Source organism: Triturus cristatus, chromosome 9, assembly GCF_964204655.1.
Source record: "Triturus cristatus chromosome 9, aTriCri1.1, whole genome shotgun sequence".
Lineage (NCBI taxonomy): Eukaryota > Metazoa > Chordata > Amphibia > Caudata > Salamandridae > Triturus > Triturus cristatus.
The window spans coordinates 27,757,849-27,774,244 of record NC_140592.1 but is presented as its reverse complement, the minus strand read 5'-3'; the positions used below and the strand labels follow the sequence as shown (position 1 = coordinate 27,774,244).

General features: G+C 46.6%; 1 protein-coding gene across 3 annotated transcripts in view; it reads left to right on the top strand.

The window, feature by feature from the left end:
* Window positions 1–13,000, top strand: part of PRRT3 (proline rich transmembrane protein 3) — a 232,992-nt gene extending 219,992 nt beyond the window's left edge. For all 3 annotated transcript variants that reach the window (XM_085624293.1, XM_085624292.1, XM_085624294.1), the window contains exon 4: window positions 7,467–13,000. In XM_085624293.1, coding sequence (XP_085480419.1) covers window positions 7,467–9,541 — 2,075 coding nt within the window. In that variant the 3' untranslated portion in view covers window positions 9,542–13,000. The remainder of the gene's footprint in view (window positions 1–7,466) is intronic.
* Window positions 13,001–16,396: the final 3,396 nt, after the last annotated feature.

The following is a 16,396-nucleotide window of genomic DNA, read 5'->3' as shown; positions in this document are numbered from 1 at the left end:
AGCGTCTTGCTTGCGATGAGACAGTTTAAGTCCAGCTGAGGTGTTTTACTGAATCTGCTTGTATGAGCACACACAGCACCCCCGGCTCACACAGCTGCATCACAAAACATTTTTATTGACACAATTTCACGTTTTGGTGAAAAGTTAACAGTGTTTGGTGCAAGCACCTTTCATACTGTATTCACGAAAGCAGATTTGTGATGACAAGAATGTTTGTGCATATTTGCTTGCAGTGCGCCATTTTTTATGATGGTGACTTGTGTTGTTTTTTCTTGGTGCTCTTGAGTTTGTGTGCCTCTTTACCTGTGTTGTCGTGCTTTTCCCTGCTGTGCTTAACTCTTCTGTGTGCTACTTTGTGTAGGTCCTTATATTGTGTTGCGTCCTTCTGATCAAATGCTGCTACATTTCCAGCCACAAGCAGCAATGCCTTCAAAGATCCTTTGGCCAGCACCCATTTACCACTCCAAGTCGGTAACATGCCGCTTCTCCCTCTTCTCAACCGTTTAAGACCACAATCGGCTCTGGGAGAGCTGTCTCAAGTTACCGCCTCCAGTGCTCAGTTCATATGTCCCAAAGCAGGCATGCGTTCTGCGTGACCAGCAGCTAGAGGCTTGGCAGTATCTCGCAGCTCTTTAGTGCCCCCTGCTGGTTATAGGAGGGTATTGCTGTATCACACATAATTGTCTATATTGAATTCACTGCCTGGGAATCCTTTTCAGCCTTTACTCTCTCGAGGTAGGTCCTGCTTCTGTTTTTTCTTGAAAACATGGTGACAAGCAGAGGAAAAAGAACATGAAGAAAGTATGGGAACTGTGACCCTGAGTACAGTGGGGTGGGGGGGGGGGGGGAGTCAGTAAATAAGAGGGCAGAAACGAGGCAAAAAAAGAAAAATAATTGTCAATTTTATTGGAATTTCACTTTGAGGTAGCTGCATATCAATATAATTCACAAACCTTAAATGAAAAATAAATGCAACTTACATGTGTTTGTGGGAAATTTATTTTTCTGCTAGGAAAACTCGGTTGGTTAATACAATAATTTCAGGTTTTTATCGGTGTAACCGGACGGTCACTGATTTGAATCCAGGTCTGTGCACTGGGGAAATAATGACATGTAGTTATAGTGCTAAGAGGTCCAAGCCTGTGACAGCACTGAGAAGGTGTCATTAGTTAGAAAAAAATATTACACACATCATATGGTTGTACACAGTATAGCTAGGTTTTCGCAAAATAGGCAAAAAGATTCTTTAAATGCTTACAGTACTTTCAAAAGATATACTTTTAGTAAGACGCTAACTGTACCTAGTGTTAAAAATGTAGGTTTCCATTACAATGGCAAAATCCAGATATTAAAGCCTGTACTGGCTCGCAGGGAGCCTTTACACAATTGCACACATTTACATTTCTTTCAGGAGCACAGACTCTGGAGAGAACCATTGCTTCTTTTTTAGCTTCCTCTTTCTTCTCTCACTTCACGCAGAGGAGACCATTTTGTGGGAAATGTTGAGCCACGTATTCTTAACAACTGGCTTTGCTCTGGTCGACATTCCATTCCTTCATTTATTTTGCTATAATTGGCACCATATTGGAAGGGGACAAACCATGGTATGCCACTTTGGCCTTGCCGCAACAAAGCTGGCAAACCCCAGGTGTAAGGGCCCGTCCCCTCTGGAAAGTAACGTGGGCGTTCCCTTCAGTGACGCGTTGCTCTGGGGCTCCACCCGCACCCCATAGTTGAAGTCCCTGGAAGGGTAGAAGCACTTGCATCTCAGTCTAGAGCTTCCGGGGGCCATGTGACTTGTTGCCCACAAGTCATTGAAGTCACATCCGAGGTGGAGACAGAAACCAAGGATGGCTGTCACTTGGATTTCTAAGATTTATATAGTAAAAAAAACAGATATCAGCCCCCCTAGATCTAGGACTTGTATTCCTCGGGACCTGAGGAAGGCCCTTTCGTACAAGGCATTTAAGAGCAGACTGAAACAATCCTTTCCCAACACTAAGTGCCTCCTAACATTTGTCTATGTAGGATATTTGCTGCCTTCCTGCTCCAGCCCATTGCCCATATTACATGTAGCACTGGCCTCATCCTGGAAACTACCATAGGCATGTCCGTGTTTATGTATAGTTGAATCTCTCTCCAACATAAAGCACTCTGACGTCAGCCAATGTGGTCCTTGTTATGAGAAACAACAAATAAATAAATAAAAATTATTGAGGGCATGCAGCTGAGCTGAAGAAGTCTGTGCAGCTTGGAAGAGGGTTGTTGCCAGGCTCTTCTGACCTTCCATTGGTCTGGCTCCATTCAGAGGAGGGGGAGAGGTCCTGAGTGAGCAGTCAGGTGCAGAGATGGCCCCATATTCCTTGCACCTCTTCCTATGGAGTACAGGAGGTGGCGGGATGCTGGCCTCTAACTGCTGGTCGGTTGGAAGGCCTGCGGGCCACTGGAGAGATAGACTGGTGTCCCTTTGAGGCCCCTCGTAGGACTGGCTCATCTTCCAGAATTGGAAGCTAGGGAAGAGGTTTCTATGCTGCAGTGAGGCTCCCAAAATAATAGAAACCAAAGATTAGTGGCATTGTAATATGTTCTGGGATGTTTTAAAGACATTAAAGTAGTTGCCAATGGTCATCATCACCGTGCGGACCAAGAGTGGCCGGTGCTGCGGAAGCTGCAGCGAGCAACTGCCAGACCAGATTCTCTGGTAGGAGAACATGTGTTCACATAAGGCGCAAGTGCAAGGTCGGCCTTGAAGATGAAGTCCAGGTCGTGGACTTCTTGTATCAGATGCAGAAGATCCCTGAATGAACATGATGAAGAAGAGTTCACTCAGCTCAGACGAGGGTCTCGCTTCTTGAGCGGTAACGCACACCCAGGACAGGATTTACTGAAGGTAGTTGTTGAGCAGTTAGAGGTTTCCATCGCCATCCTGTAAACTTGTGTGTCGGCCATCCACATCTGGTGGCCCTGTTGTTTCTGCTAATCAGGCATGCCAAGGGACCATATACGGCTTCCATCAAGTGCTGGAGCTCAAATGCCATGAAAACTTCAAAAGTAAGGAGTTCCTTGACGTGAGCAATGGATGCATAAAAGCAATCAAAAAGCATAGTGAGATAAACCCTGTTCTTGTGCTTGTTCACCAAACATATGACTAGGGAGACAAGCGAGCCAATGAAGAGCAGGAAACTGGAGTAGAGTTGTAAGCCATCCAATCATCAAGGAGCAGACCCAAAGCTCACATTTTAAGATACAGGTTACAATTCTATCTGTAGTGAGACCGCAAAGGACAGAGGTACTGACTTAGGAGAGAAGATGAACTTGAGGTCATTCTTCCAAAACATAAGAAATGATTCAAATTAAAAGAAGTACAGCAAGGACACGTGCATGCTTCATACCCGCCCTGCTCAAAGTCCTTCTCATGGGCACAGCTCATTGAGCAAGTCCAACAGGTGCCCGTGCGTTTGTGTGCATGTGCAAGTCAATCACAAAGGCAAGCCAGGCAAGTGGAAGACCCCAACCATGCAGCTTGTGCAAGTCAATCATCGAGGCATGCCATGCAAGTGGAAGACAATAAACCACGCAGCTTGTGCAAGTCAATCATCGAGGCATGTCATGCAAGAGGAAGACCCCAACCACGCAGCTTGTGCAAGTCAATCATCGAGGCATGCCATGCAAGTGGAAGACCTCAACCACGCAGCTTGTGCAAGTCAATCACCAAGGCAAGCCATGCAACTGGAAGACCCCAATCATGTGCAAGTCAATTACCATGCGAAGCCATGCAAGAGGAAGACCCCACCCATATGCAAGTCAATTACCATGGGAAGCCATGCAGGTGGAAGACCCCAATCATGTGCAAGTCAATTACCATGGGAAGCCATACAAGTGGAAGACCCCACCCATATGCAAGTCAATTACCAAGGGAAGCCATGCAGGTGGAAGACCCCAATCATGTGCAAGTCAATCACCAAGGCAAGCCATGCAACTGGAAGACCCCAATCATGTGCAAGTCAATCACAAAGGCAAGCCAGGCAAGTGGAAGACCTCAGCCACGCAGCTTGTGGAAGTCAATCACCAAGACAAGTCATGCAAGTGGAAGACCCCAACCATGCAGCTTGTGCAAGTCAATCAACGAGGCATGCCATGCAAGTGGAAGACCCCAACCATGCAGCTTGTGCAAGTCAATCATTGAGGCATGCCATGCAAGTGGAAGACCCCAACCACGCAGCTTGTGCAAGTCAATCATCGAGGCATGCCGTGCAAGTGGAAGACCCCAACCACGCAGCTTGTGCAAGTCAATCACAAAGGCAAGCCATGCAACTGGAAGACCCCAATCATGTGCAAGTCAATTACCATGGGAAGCCATGCAAGTGGAAGACCCCACCCATATGCAAGTCAATTACCAAGGCAAGCCATGCAGGTGGAAGACCCCAATCATGTGCAAGTCAATTACCATGGGAAGCCATGCAAGTGGAAGACCCCACCCATATGCAAGTCAATTACCAAGGCAAGCCATGCAAGTGGAAGACCCCAATCATGTGCAAGTCAATTACCATGGGAAGCCATACAAGTGGAAAACCCACCCATATGCAAGTCAATTACCAAGGGAAGCCATGCAGGTGGAAGACCTCAGCCATGTGCAAGTCAATCACCAAGGCAAGCCATGCAAGTGGAAAGCCTCAGTCGTGCAGCTTGTACAAGGCAATCACAAAGGCAAGCCAGACAACTGGAAGACCCCAACCATGCAGCTTGTGCGAGTCAATCACCAAGGCAAGACATGCACGTTGAAGACCCCAACAACGCAGCTTGTGCAAGTCAATCACCAAGGCAAGCCATGCACGTTGAAGACCCCAACAACGCAGCTTGTGCAATTCAATCAAAAAGCAAGCCATGCAAGTGGAATACCTCAGCTGTGCAACTTGTGCAAGCAAATCCCCAAGGCAAGCCATGCACGTGGAAGAACCCAACCATGCAGCTTTTGCGAGTCAATCACCAATGCAAGCCATGCACCTGGAAGACCCCTACCATGCAGCTTATGCGAGTCAATCACCAAGGCAAGCCATGCACGTGGAAGAAGACCCCAACCATGCAGCTTGTGCAAGGAAGGAGACCACGTTTCCATTTAAATCACAGTTGCAAAGTCTACATACACGTTGCCTACATGTGGTGTTGCCTATATGTGCATCGCTGATATCGTTTATTGCTTCCACCTCGCGCAATTGTTCACAGAGCCAACTTTGCATAGATTTTTTTTAACTGAATTCAGCATAGATGTTAATGTGATCATGGGTTCAGTGTAGGCTCAGCTTTTCATCACGCAAACAATTAAATATGTATGATTGAATGTGAAAGTGTACTCCACCTCTTGTGCATTTATGAGTGGTGGCGTGCAGGCTCTCCGGTGCAGGGAGGGCACATTGCTGGCCTTGGTCTGCATCACTGCTTCCCGTTTGGCAGCCTGACTTAGTTTGGGACTGTCCTAGGGGAGTGAACTGCAGTCTGCATCTTTCGCTAAATACGGGGTTCACTTGACACCTGACACGCCTCCTTGAGAAGCACACCTGTATCACTTTAAGCACATGCAAATCCACTTTGTGAATATGTGTGCACACACATTATTCCTTTGTACCCTGTCACCTCAGATCGAGAAAAAAGATTTGTGAATTGGCCAGAAATTCGATGAGGTCCATAAACAAAAGCAAGCATTGGCAAAGTCAACAGGTCTGGGTTTGGCAGGCTGGGGCGGTGGTTATTTGTTTATATTTTTTTCACAAGCATAAGCCACAAAATTAATACAAAATATATGTAATCACCTAAATGCGGCAACTATATTTTGCAATAAAAAATGTAAGGTAAAAAAATATTCATTAATGTGACGTGTTGCTAATGATCATTTTCAAATACCAAGCCTTTTAGTTGTCCGTGTATTATTTTTATTATTTGAGAAATAAATAATTGTATTTCACCACCAAACTAACCATCCAAATCGCACGCAGCCCCAGTGTCACAATGTCACTTAATTACTTCAGAACAACAACATTCAAAAGAAAGCAGAACATACATCGCCATCCAAGTGGCCGTCAGAAGCGTAGGCAAATATATAGCTAGTATTTAAAGTTAATATAAATAAACTAAAGCAAACTTTACACAAGGTTTGTCACTGAAGACAAAGTGACTACTTTTAGAGGAATGTGAACAATGGTTGAAGTGAGCAAATGAGCAGAGTGGGTTGACCCAGTGCAACATGATGTAAATGTAAATGTGCAGGAATTTATATAGCGCAAATCACCAAGCGGTCTCTAAGCGCTTGCTTAGGGAACCCGTCCTGGTATTCCCCTGTGAGATAACCCGGCAGGGCATCCGCAAGGTGAAAGCCAGACATCCCGCCGCGAGGGGCCCATGTGGAGATTAAGCAAGCTATTGCCCAGAGTCGCAGAGTGTGAACCCATGAGTCGAGTATGCACTGGAGCGAGAATTATCGAGTCCATGGACATTTATGGACTCAAGACCCAGCCGAGCCGGGAATTGAACCCTGGTCCCGGGCTGACCTCTGCTTCCAGGTCTGCCTCCTCTAACCAGTGAGCCACACTTCTCCACGATGTAAGCTGTGGTTGGCAGAAGCAAAATGTGATTGACAGTTTAACTGATCAATGAATGAATCCCGCTGACTAAAAGCCCCTTAGTGTATGTGTATAATGTATGAATTTTATCGAAAGGCTTTAGTCTGGTGAGACAGCTAAAGCAGTCTCAAAGGCCAGACCTAAAGAGGCTGATGCCATCTCTTGCCCCAGGCTGCTCAGAAAGGAATCAATCTAGTTTCCATTCTCTGGAACATCCACTGGTGGATTCTTAACAGAGGGAAAGGGAATCAAAATGGCAGACATAGAAATCAAAATGGCACCCTGGGCCGAGTGGGGTACTGGAAATAGTGACGGGCTGGCCCTCTTTAAACATGGATTATACATACATGTTGTCCCAAACCAGGTGGCATTGGTGTTTATGGCCTGGCACTTGCTTAAGCTCTGACATGAGATGGTGCATACGAGACAGCCAGGAGGAGACATTGTGGGAATGCTTCTGTCTCAGCCCTTACTTGGCAGACACCCGCATGACTTACTAGAATGTACACACTTCTCCTGCTGCTCCTTGACATTTACAAGTTATGTTATCATAGTACAGAACATGTACAGTATCCCATTGATCCAGTCTAGAGAGGCTTGGTCACATCACCTGCTGTGACCTAACGCAGGCGTGAGAGTGAGTCTTGTCATCCAACGAATGCAAAAATGTTCACAACTATGAGACACTCAGCCTGAATGTCTAGTGTATACCGCTAATCTGCTTCCCAAACAGTAGACCAAACTCATCACTGATGTACAATAGTTTATAATATCTACTGTGACATCATATTTTTTTAGATAGCTAAGGCACCTGACCCAATTCTAACTCTTTTTGTTTCTTTTATGTTGCAGAATCTGCTCTTGGAAGTACCGGGCCTTACTCCATTCCTCAGGAGAAGACCACAACAGCATCACCACAGATTTCCTCTGGCATGACCACTATATCCAAAATACCAGTAACTGGGCGCCGAGGTCAAATACGGGTGACCACTCAAAGAGCACTTCCGAGACCAAGACTTGTAGAAGCTTTGCCTAGCGTGTCATCATTCAAGGAATCTTCGTTGACCCCATCATGCCTGGGGACGCATGGGGCTTGTGAGCTTCTTGTGCCAAACAGGACGTATCTTCAGTGGAACGACCTGAAACGGACCTTGAGCTTTGCTTGGGAGATGCACGTCTATGGAACGGCTGTCCTTTACCTCATTTTGTCCATAATCGCCTTGATCAACTTGATAGGGTCTCCAATCCTCCAGACCTTCAACCTACCTTACGTCATGGCCTCCAACGCTCTCCTGGTTTTGGTAGGCCTTCTCAGAGCTGTCTTCTTCTTTACTGACCCCTACGCCACCAAGGCCACACTGTCTCCTCAAACAGCTTTGGTACTGTACAATATTACCTTCCCCCTCATCCTCACTACATTTGCTGTTTTGGTCCTAATGATGCTGAAGATGGCCCAACTAGAGGTTCTTCCTCCCAAGATTCAGAGCCTGCCCTTGTTGGCTGTGGTTGGTGTTGTTCATTTCATCGTATTGTTTAGTGCAGATCTCTTTTCTCACTTCTTGAACCCTTCTGTGAACATTGTGCTCCACTTCCTATCGGCTTCATGGGGAATATTCCTGATGGTAGGGAATGTTGTGGCCTTCCACAAGCTGAGAAAGAGTTCCGATGCGATCGTGAGTCGATCCCAGGTGGAATCACCAGCTTCCGATGACACTCTCGATTTACAGATCCGAGGAAGAAATCTAAAATGTTTGTTCACATCTTCACGGGTCCTCCTAGCTTGTAGCATCTTTGGTCTGCTGTGCTGTGGCCTCCAGGTCTATGCTGTGCTATGGCTGTTTGAGATTCTTGGAAGGTTCAATGAGTTTTCGTGGTCCTGGTGGTTTCTACAGTTCTGGTATCGTATCTTTGAACTGGCCCTGTGTTTCTCCATGCTCTTTGTAGCATCCCACTCATTTTGCCAGAAGTGTGGCAGCAGCGACCATACCTGCTGGGCCAAAATTGTGCAGTATCTGTGCACTTATCGCAAAACAGAGACCCCGGAGTACCCCAACAACTGCTACGACTGGGCAAATGGTCACCAGGACAAGTCAACTAACAACGATATCAGCAAGAGCCTCATCCGAAACCCACCTGAGAATGTTCCACTCAAAGCCCTGAAAGATAAGAATGAGAACAAAATTACTGCTGGGTTCTACAATGCCGGGTCTTCGTCGCCACTTGCCAGGCCAAAACCGGGGCTTGTGTTTGGCCCGAAGTCCCAAAATGTTACAATCGGCCGCTCCCACACCAGCATTTGCTTTGAAAAGGAATCTATGCTCTCACTTGCAGACCTTGAGTTCCGGCCTCCCTCACCCATTAACTTAAGCAGAAGTATCGATGAAGCTCTATTCCGAGAGCATCTTGTGAGGGATAGCATCTTCCTCGATTCAAGCCTCCAGTACCCCAGTTACCTTTCCAGACAAGACTCTTGCTCCTCTCTCAAGGAATGCTCCGCCCTCAATCAAACAATCGACCCATTGATTTCGTCCGATCTGAAGATGCGGAGGAATAGCATCCCTGACTACATGTACAGTCTGGCCAGGTGCAGCTCGCTCACAGATGTCAACTCGCCAAGCGTTAGTCTCCCACAGAGCAAGGACCTCCCTGATGAGGTGACAGCAGAAGCAGTGGCTTCAGGGAGTTCCCTGGACAGCTTTTCCAAAGGGTCCATCAAGATCAGCTGGAATCCCTGGCGCCACGGCCGCTCGTCCATTGAAAGCCTTCCACTTGAGGATGCCCCCAGCACTCAACTTCTCTCTCAGGCAAGCAATAGCACAGTTCTGGTAGAGGTCAAAGAACCCAAAAAGGGCAGCGCAAAGAGCCTGATAAAGCTAAGCCAAGGGATTGATTGTCACAGCATCTCTAGCGAAACCATTGAACTGTGAGGCCGAAACATGTTGTTCAGAGCAGGAGTTAAGATTAAATCTCCCAGAGAAAAGGGATCCAGAACAATTTCTTCAAAGTAATGAACGTGGTGGATCCTCTGTTGGAAGAGCTACGAGAGAGAGTTTATTTTAAAGAGGTTTACATAGCTATAAAAAGACAAGAAACCCAATGTTATGTTGTGTTGAGACTGAAGTATGCAAAGAAACAGCCTGGGGAAGTCCCTCGTCTGTAAGCGCGAGGGCTTCAGGTTAACTACAAGTTAACAAAAGCACACCTGTTCCAAGTGAACAATGGAAAAGACTACTTTTGGAAGAGCCTCCAGAATATTTTTTATAAAAAATATAAATATATGTATATTTTTTTTCCAGATAGGATGTTGTTGACTGTATCACAGACCCCCTCCAGCAACAAAAGGGGAGTTAATGCCCGCCCCTTGACTTTTCCGAGATGATCAGAGACTTGGAGGCTCTGTCCCCCCTTATAAAGGTGCAAGGGGATAAAATGGAGACCTGTGCCCAGGTAAGTTCAGCATTGAAGTTAGAGCTTGAGCCTGGCAGAGGAAAAATGCACTTATAGTACCCTCACTAAGGGGGGGGGGATCAACAGATGCCCCCACTATTCTGCCACTTCTTGGACTCTCGCTTGCACCGCCTCGTTTCTGTACCAGCATTATTTGCAATAATGGTGTCTCCTCTGATCCCACCTTCGACCACCGCAAGCGAATGGACAAGGTACTGAATGCACCAGCTGTAAACCGAGAAGGGCAAGCAGTAGTAACGTATCGGCACTGTACGGCCACTATGCAGCACAGCGCCTGCCATAAACGTATGCACTTGTGCTCTTCTTCTCGCAGAATTGCTGCTCCCTGATCCAGACTGATGTGCAGCCCTCTAAAAATGTTGCTGTAGCTTTTAACATCTCTCTGTAGAAGAACATAGGCTGCAAGGTGACATGGTGGAACTGAAGTAAGGACATGTGTGACAAGGCTGTGGCAGGAAGAACCTGGTCTTGCAGTTGTCTTCGATGAGCCTCTGTGGAACTTAGATAACTGTCCAATGGGAACGTTCCCTCGAAAGGACCCATAGATGCTAGTGAAGAGCCAACCATGTATCGGATTAATGCCGTTTGAGTAGCTCAGCATCTATGAAGCGGACCCTAGAAGCTCAGTAGGGCACCATCCTTGCCTATAAATCGCACTTTGTTACTGAGATTCAATTTTGGAACAAGCGCCGCGATTCATGATTGGTCTCTATCTAAAGTGCCATGCAACTGTGTCTATCCCCATGACATCCCTAAGTGCTAAGAAGAGGCCAGAAATCCATAGGGCGCTAAATCTTCTGCATTCCAAAATTTCATCCACATGGTCTTGCCAGTGGGTCCTCAAGTGGTAGCACTCTTTAAAGTCTACTGTGGTAGTGGCTGAAGAGAATATTGACCCTAAAATATGTGTTAAATTTACATGGACTGAAAAGGTATGCAGCATCCAAGGTTATCGGTCGTTTATCTTAAATATTTGGTGTAGCGCCGACCTCCCCCTTCAGGGCGCAGCCGATCACTCTAGATGGATCCTTTGAGTTGCGGAAGGAGCCTCTTCAGCTTGAGGTGCTATATGCAGAACACGTTTGTGTACAGGGGTCAGGTTGAGGGTGGATTTGTGTCTAGGATGTGATGGGAGGGACAGTTTTAGTCAGCACGCTGTACAGATCGATGTTTGCATAGTTACGCGATCAATATTTGATGCACAGAGAGACAAACTGCTTGATCCAAAATTGCATATTTTTGGTAACTTTCTAGAGCCGGGATAAAAAGTTTTGAGGTTCTAGGATGACTATCCCAGCCACTAGAGGACTCATCACCATCTACAAATATCTCTGTCACTAGATAACTGATCTCCACCTACAAGCAGCTCAGCTACGAGATAACTGATCCCTACCTGCAGAGATCTCAGTCCACTAGATAGCTAATCCCTGCCTGCAAAGGCCTGGGCCTTGAGATAACTCATCCCTACCTGCAAAGATCTTAGTCACTGGATAACTCATCCCTACCGACAAGCTGCTCATCTATGAGATAACTCACACTTGCCTACAAAGATCTCAGTCAGTAAATATCTGATCGCTATGCTACATGTCTAGCAACTACATGCAAAGATCTCAGTCACTAACTTGATAACTCATCCCCAAGTGTAAAGGTCTGGGCCATGAGGTAACTCATCCCTAACTAAAGATCTGGGCCATGCCTCATCCTTCCCTGCACAGATCTCTACTTGTAACCAATCCTCTCTCTGGTTCCGGCTAGGTTCAAGGCACTGACGCTGTGGGCTGTGATTACTTTCCTGAAGCTATTGCTTTAGGAGATACAATTTTATGGTTGACATTTTTGTAGGAAACATTTTTTAGTCAACAATCTCACAGTTGACCTTGTGGTGATATTATCTCTGAGAAACACAATGTTGCATCCACTCGTGCTCCCTGGGGCGAGGGGGCCTCCAAGATGCGCCGCTGATTCTTCCGTGCATGTGGTCCTTTGCAGCGGTCCACACTCACCCGATTGTCCCATGCCGCGTTTGCGCTTCTGCCAAGGATTCGTAATCTGTGTTTTGAGTCAGGACCGTGGGTTGCGCCAGCAGCCCGCGTTTTCTGTGGCGCATTGAGGGTAGAAAATGAAGTGACGTGAGAAACAAGTGGGAAGTACGTGGAGCGCCCCAGGAGAGTCAGCATTGCTTACAAAATGAGCTGTGCATGGTATTCTTGATTCCTTATAATATGACCAAGTTTAGTCCCCAAGGCCACACTGGAGAAGTTCATCCATTCATTCATTCATCACCTTGAGGTGATTCAGTTTGCAGAGCTGTGCTTTTCAGGTAGATCACTCATTCGTTCAGTCATGCACACATTCATATACTCATGTATTCACTCTCTCAAAAAAAGAAACATGACACTACACAGGTTGGGCTTGATGGTCAGAACCTCAAAAGGCCTCTTGCCAGTTTGGGGAACAGACAGTAACATCACTCTGTTAAAATGCATTTTGTGGTACAAATTAGAAACCAGTTCCTAGAAAAGCCTCTTTCCAAACAGACATAAACCAATTCAGAACATATGTGGGATTTGTTTAGAATACGAAAAGCTTGAATTTGGTGCCTTGAAGAACATTTTAGGAGCATCTTAAAGAGTCAGGCGTGTTGTTTCCCAGCCGGCAATGCACTGTGGGTCCAGAACAAGAGAAAGACGGGGTTGCTCAGAGTCTTGTTGGCGCTGGACATTGGTGTCAAGCGTAGAATGTCCTCTCTTGCAAACTCGTGGCTGCTGCATTCACACTGAAGAGCCACCGTCGAGTCTCAGCTGGCTCCGCCCTCAGAAACCTTTGACCCATGACCCGTTCACCTCAGGACTGTCAGTCAACGTAGGTCAGAAAGCCTGAACTATTTCGGCTGGTCGTTGGGCCCTACATTTTCCCAGCTCTGCACCACCAGGAGAGCCCGACTGTCCCAAACAGTAAATAATGAGTCCCACGTGCTTGAAGAAAACGCCCCGTGCATCAATGCCAATGATTGTTTGGCTTCCATAAAGGAGTTTGTTATTGAAAAATAAGACACTTTGCCTGGTAGATCCACCAAACCTGGTGCTGGCTCCATACAGTGTCAGTGGACCTACCTCGGTGCCAGTTCATCTTGGGGCACCGGACCCACAGCTGCCTTGGGGGATCTCTAGATATGATGGGCGTCTTCCACCAGAGGAGCGGGGGCCACAGCCTTCGCGGACCTCGGAGACTGGTCGACCAATCCTCAAACTCCAAAGGAAGCCCAAAGAGTTGGGTGTCAGCTGGGGATCCTTGCGTTCATGGAGGAAACACTGGATCACCTGTAGAACACTCCCCCCTCCTGAAAAAGGATCAGTCAGCGGGATATCCTCCACCCTAGGGACACTCCGATGGGGGGGTCCCGCTGGGGGAGTCTCCGCTGTGACCATTCCTCCTCCACAATTCAGAGGGTTTTACTCACCACCCCAAATAAACCAGCATTTAATGCTTGCGGCATGGGAACAGCAGACATGTGTTCCCCCATTTTAACCCCTCACACCTGACTCTCTCGGTGAGTTCAGGTGTCTCACCTTGTCCCTCTACGACACAGTTCCTGAACGGAGAATTTTGCATGCCGAGAAGCTCAAGGCGCTATATAACTCAAGGAGCGATCTGCCCAGTGCTGGAAAAGGAAGGGGGGACCAGCGTGGCAACCCATGCACTGGAGCTCTGCGCCACCCATTACTGTTAAGGCCAGCACTTCCATATGATGGGGTGAGAGGCAACCTCAGAGCGCCACCTGGTGGCAGTGCTAAGTTACAAAAAATAACTTTTTGTTGGTAGGTGGGCAATACTCCAGAGGTTAAATGCCATTTCGTTTGGGACACCCAGAGTCTTCCCACCCTTCTGGCTACTGTAAAAGAGAAGAGACTCCACGATGGCGAGCCCTACGGAGTATTTCATGGCTTGGAACGCGTTATTCGTCATAACAAATGATGTCCTGGTCTGTCTTCCTTCACACAATAGATAGTTCTGGGCCACAATTTAGTAGTCCTATCTATAGAAGCTCAAATTGGAAGAGACGTGATTTGACCTTAAGAGCAGTACGTCATTGCAGGTCTGGACTATGAACATTTTGTTTACTCCTGTCTTATGTATATTTTCTGGCCCTTCTTGTGTTACGTAGGTGTATATTTTACCATTTGCCATTGCCTTAGAAAGGGTAGTTCATAGGGATTATGACAGTTCCCTTCGCACGTACTTTAAAAAGGTTTACGAAAATATTTTCAGATACACGTCATATGGTATAAAATCCGTATCATGAGTGACGTTTTAGTGAGTTCTGCTATAATGGAGTTCTGTTGATGTTTACGGAGTAATAGACCATTATATTCCAGTTGTGATGTGTCGTACGTTCTCTTGTTCCATACCTGAGCAGGCGAGTCAACCTGCCTTCAACAATCCTTCATGCAGGTGAATCACAGTGAGTTCTAGATTCATATGGAGACCGCTGTGCATCAAGGGGGGGGATGTGCAGTTGGAGGACTCGGTGCAACTTGCACGTGGATTATGAAAACCCCTACACAGGTGTAAGTGAAATATAATAATTCCCAGGTGAAAATGCGGATTCACACTTAGATCCGGTAGATCCCGCTGAAAACCAGGGTTTGCATCTACATGTTGTAGATCTCTGGTGAAAAGGAGTCTTTACACCCAGATCCGGAAGACTACAGGTCCAAGGTCCAAAAAGATTCAATAATGTTCACCCATGATCTTGTATGAACCAAGCAGATGTCAATGGACATAGATATAGGGTGTAAAGGGACAGCACTTGTAACTCCACTGCGGTGGGAGGAGAACGAACAGGCGAGAGCGGTACAGAAACTTCTCCAGGTACAGATTTGAGATTAGACTGTCTTGTGTCGCGATGGCCAACGACTATGTGCTGTACGTGAGGGAGCAAGTAAGTGTTGAAATTAGGAGAGATCCTTGGCTGGCCCAATGTAGCGCTTTGACAAAGTGTTCATAGTCCCGATTGAGTGTAACAAAGTGTGATCACAAAGGAGAACTAGTATTTCCTGAAGGCATCAGAGGGACCGACTAATATCAAAGATGGGATGTCAAGTACAAAAGCAGAGGGCTGTCTTCTAGAGAAGTGGTGTCCATGAACGATCGAGGGAGGAGACTGCCATTTCCATGTGAGACAATCTGTCTTCGAGAGAAGTGGGATCAACGAACAATCGAGGGAGGAGACAGCCATTTCCATGTGAGACCATCTGTCTTCTAGAGAAGTGGTGTCCATGAACGATCGAGGGAGGAGACTGCCATTTCCATGTGAGACGATCCGTCCCAGCCTTCCTCCCCTTCAGAAGCCCAGGCCTCTGTAGACCAATCCATCTCATTCCAACATTAGCTTTCCTCAATGTCTCCTTACAGGAGTCTGTGATTGCACCTTCTGCACATGACTGTGCCTCGCGAGAGCTCTTCATCTTTGTGCCTCTTTGGTATCTTATTAAGGCAGGTCCTGGAGTACTTTGTTTCTCTTTCTCTCCTTTGCTGTTCTCCACTTGTTCTGTGGGTTTTTCCAAGAATCAATTCCTCTTATTTTTTTTTTTAATCAAGTAGCAATAGAAGAAAAAAGTGTTAAGGTGATAAGAGCCATTGATGCTGGACACATTGACAATTAGTAATTAAACATTTATTGTACCTCAGCATCTTTTGATGACAGGGTGAATAATCTACTAAAACCATCACAGTGGGGAGGGGGGAAAAAGTAACTCTGTTTTTCTTTAAAAACAATTCTATTCTATTGACTTAAACAACACTCCGATTTCCAAGTGGAGCTAAGCCCGGTGTGGGCGAGGGATTGTTCTGCAAACTCAGGTTCTGATCTAAGGGAACTAGAACCATTTGTCAAGTGAACACTCCATTGTGGTATCATGTGAGACATACAGATGGATGAATGGATGGACATGCCATTGCCTGGTTCTGTCACTTGTTCACAGGTTGTGTTTTTGATGTAACCTCACCTCTATTTGCTGGTGCTGGGAAGGAATGAACAATGAGAGGCAAAGGGCTGAGATCTGATTGGATTGTAATGCGGAGAGAATTCAAGGACAGAAGTCTACCATCATATACATTTACATACATGCACATACTTGGGTGCACTACAAAGTGAGGTTCCTCTTTCCGCACACTCTGCAAACTGATTGGCCACCAGATGGCTTTTAAAGCGCCGCTGTTGAGAGCACTCGATGCGATTCGTGGTGGGTTGGCCGACAAAACGTGTCACATCAAGGGGAAGACCTGTGGTGGATCAGAGGAGCAGGTCACTC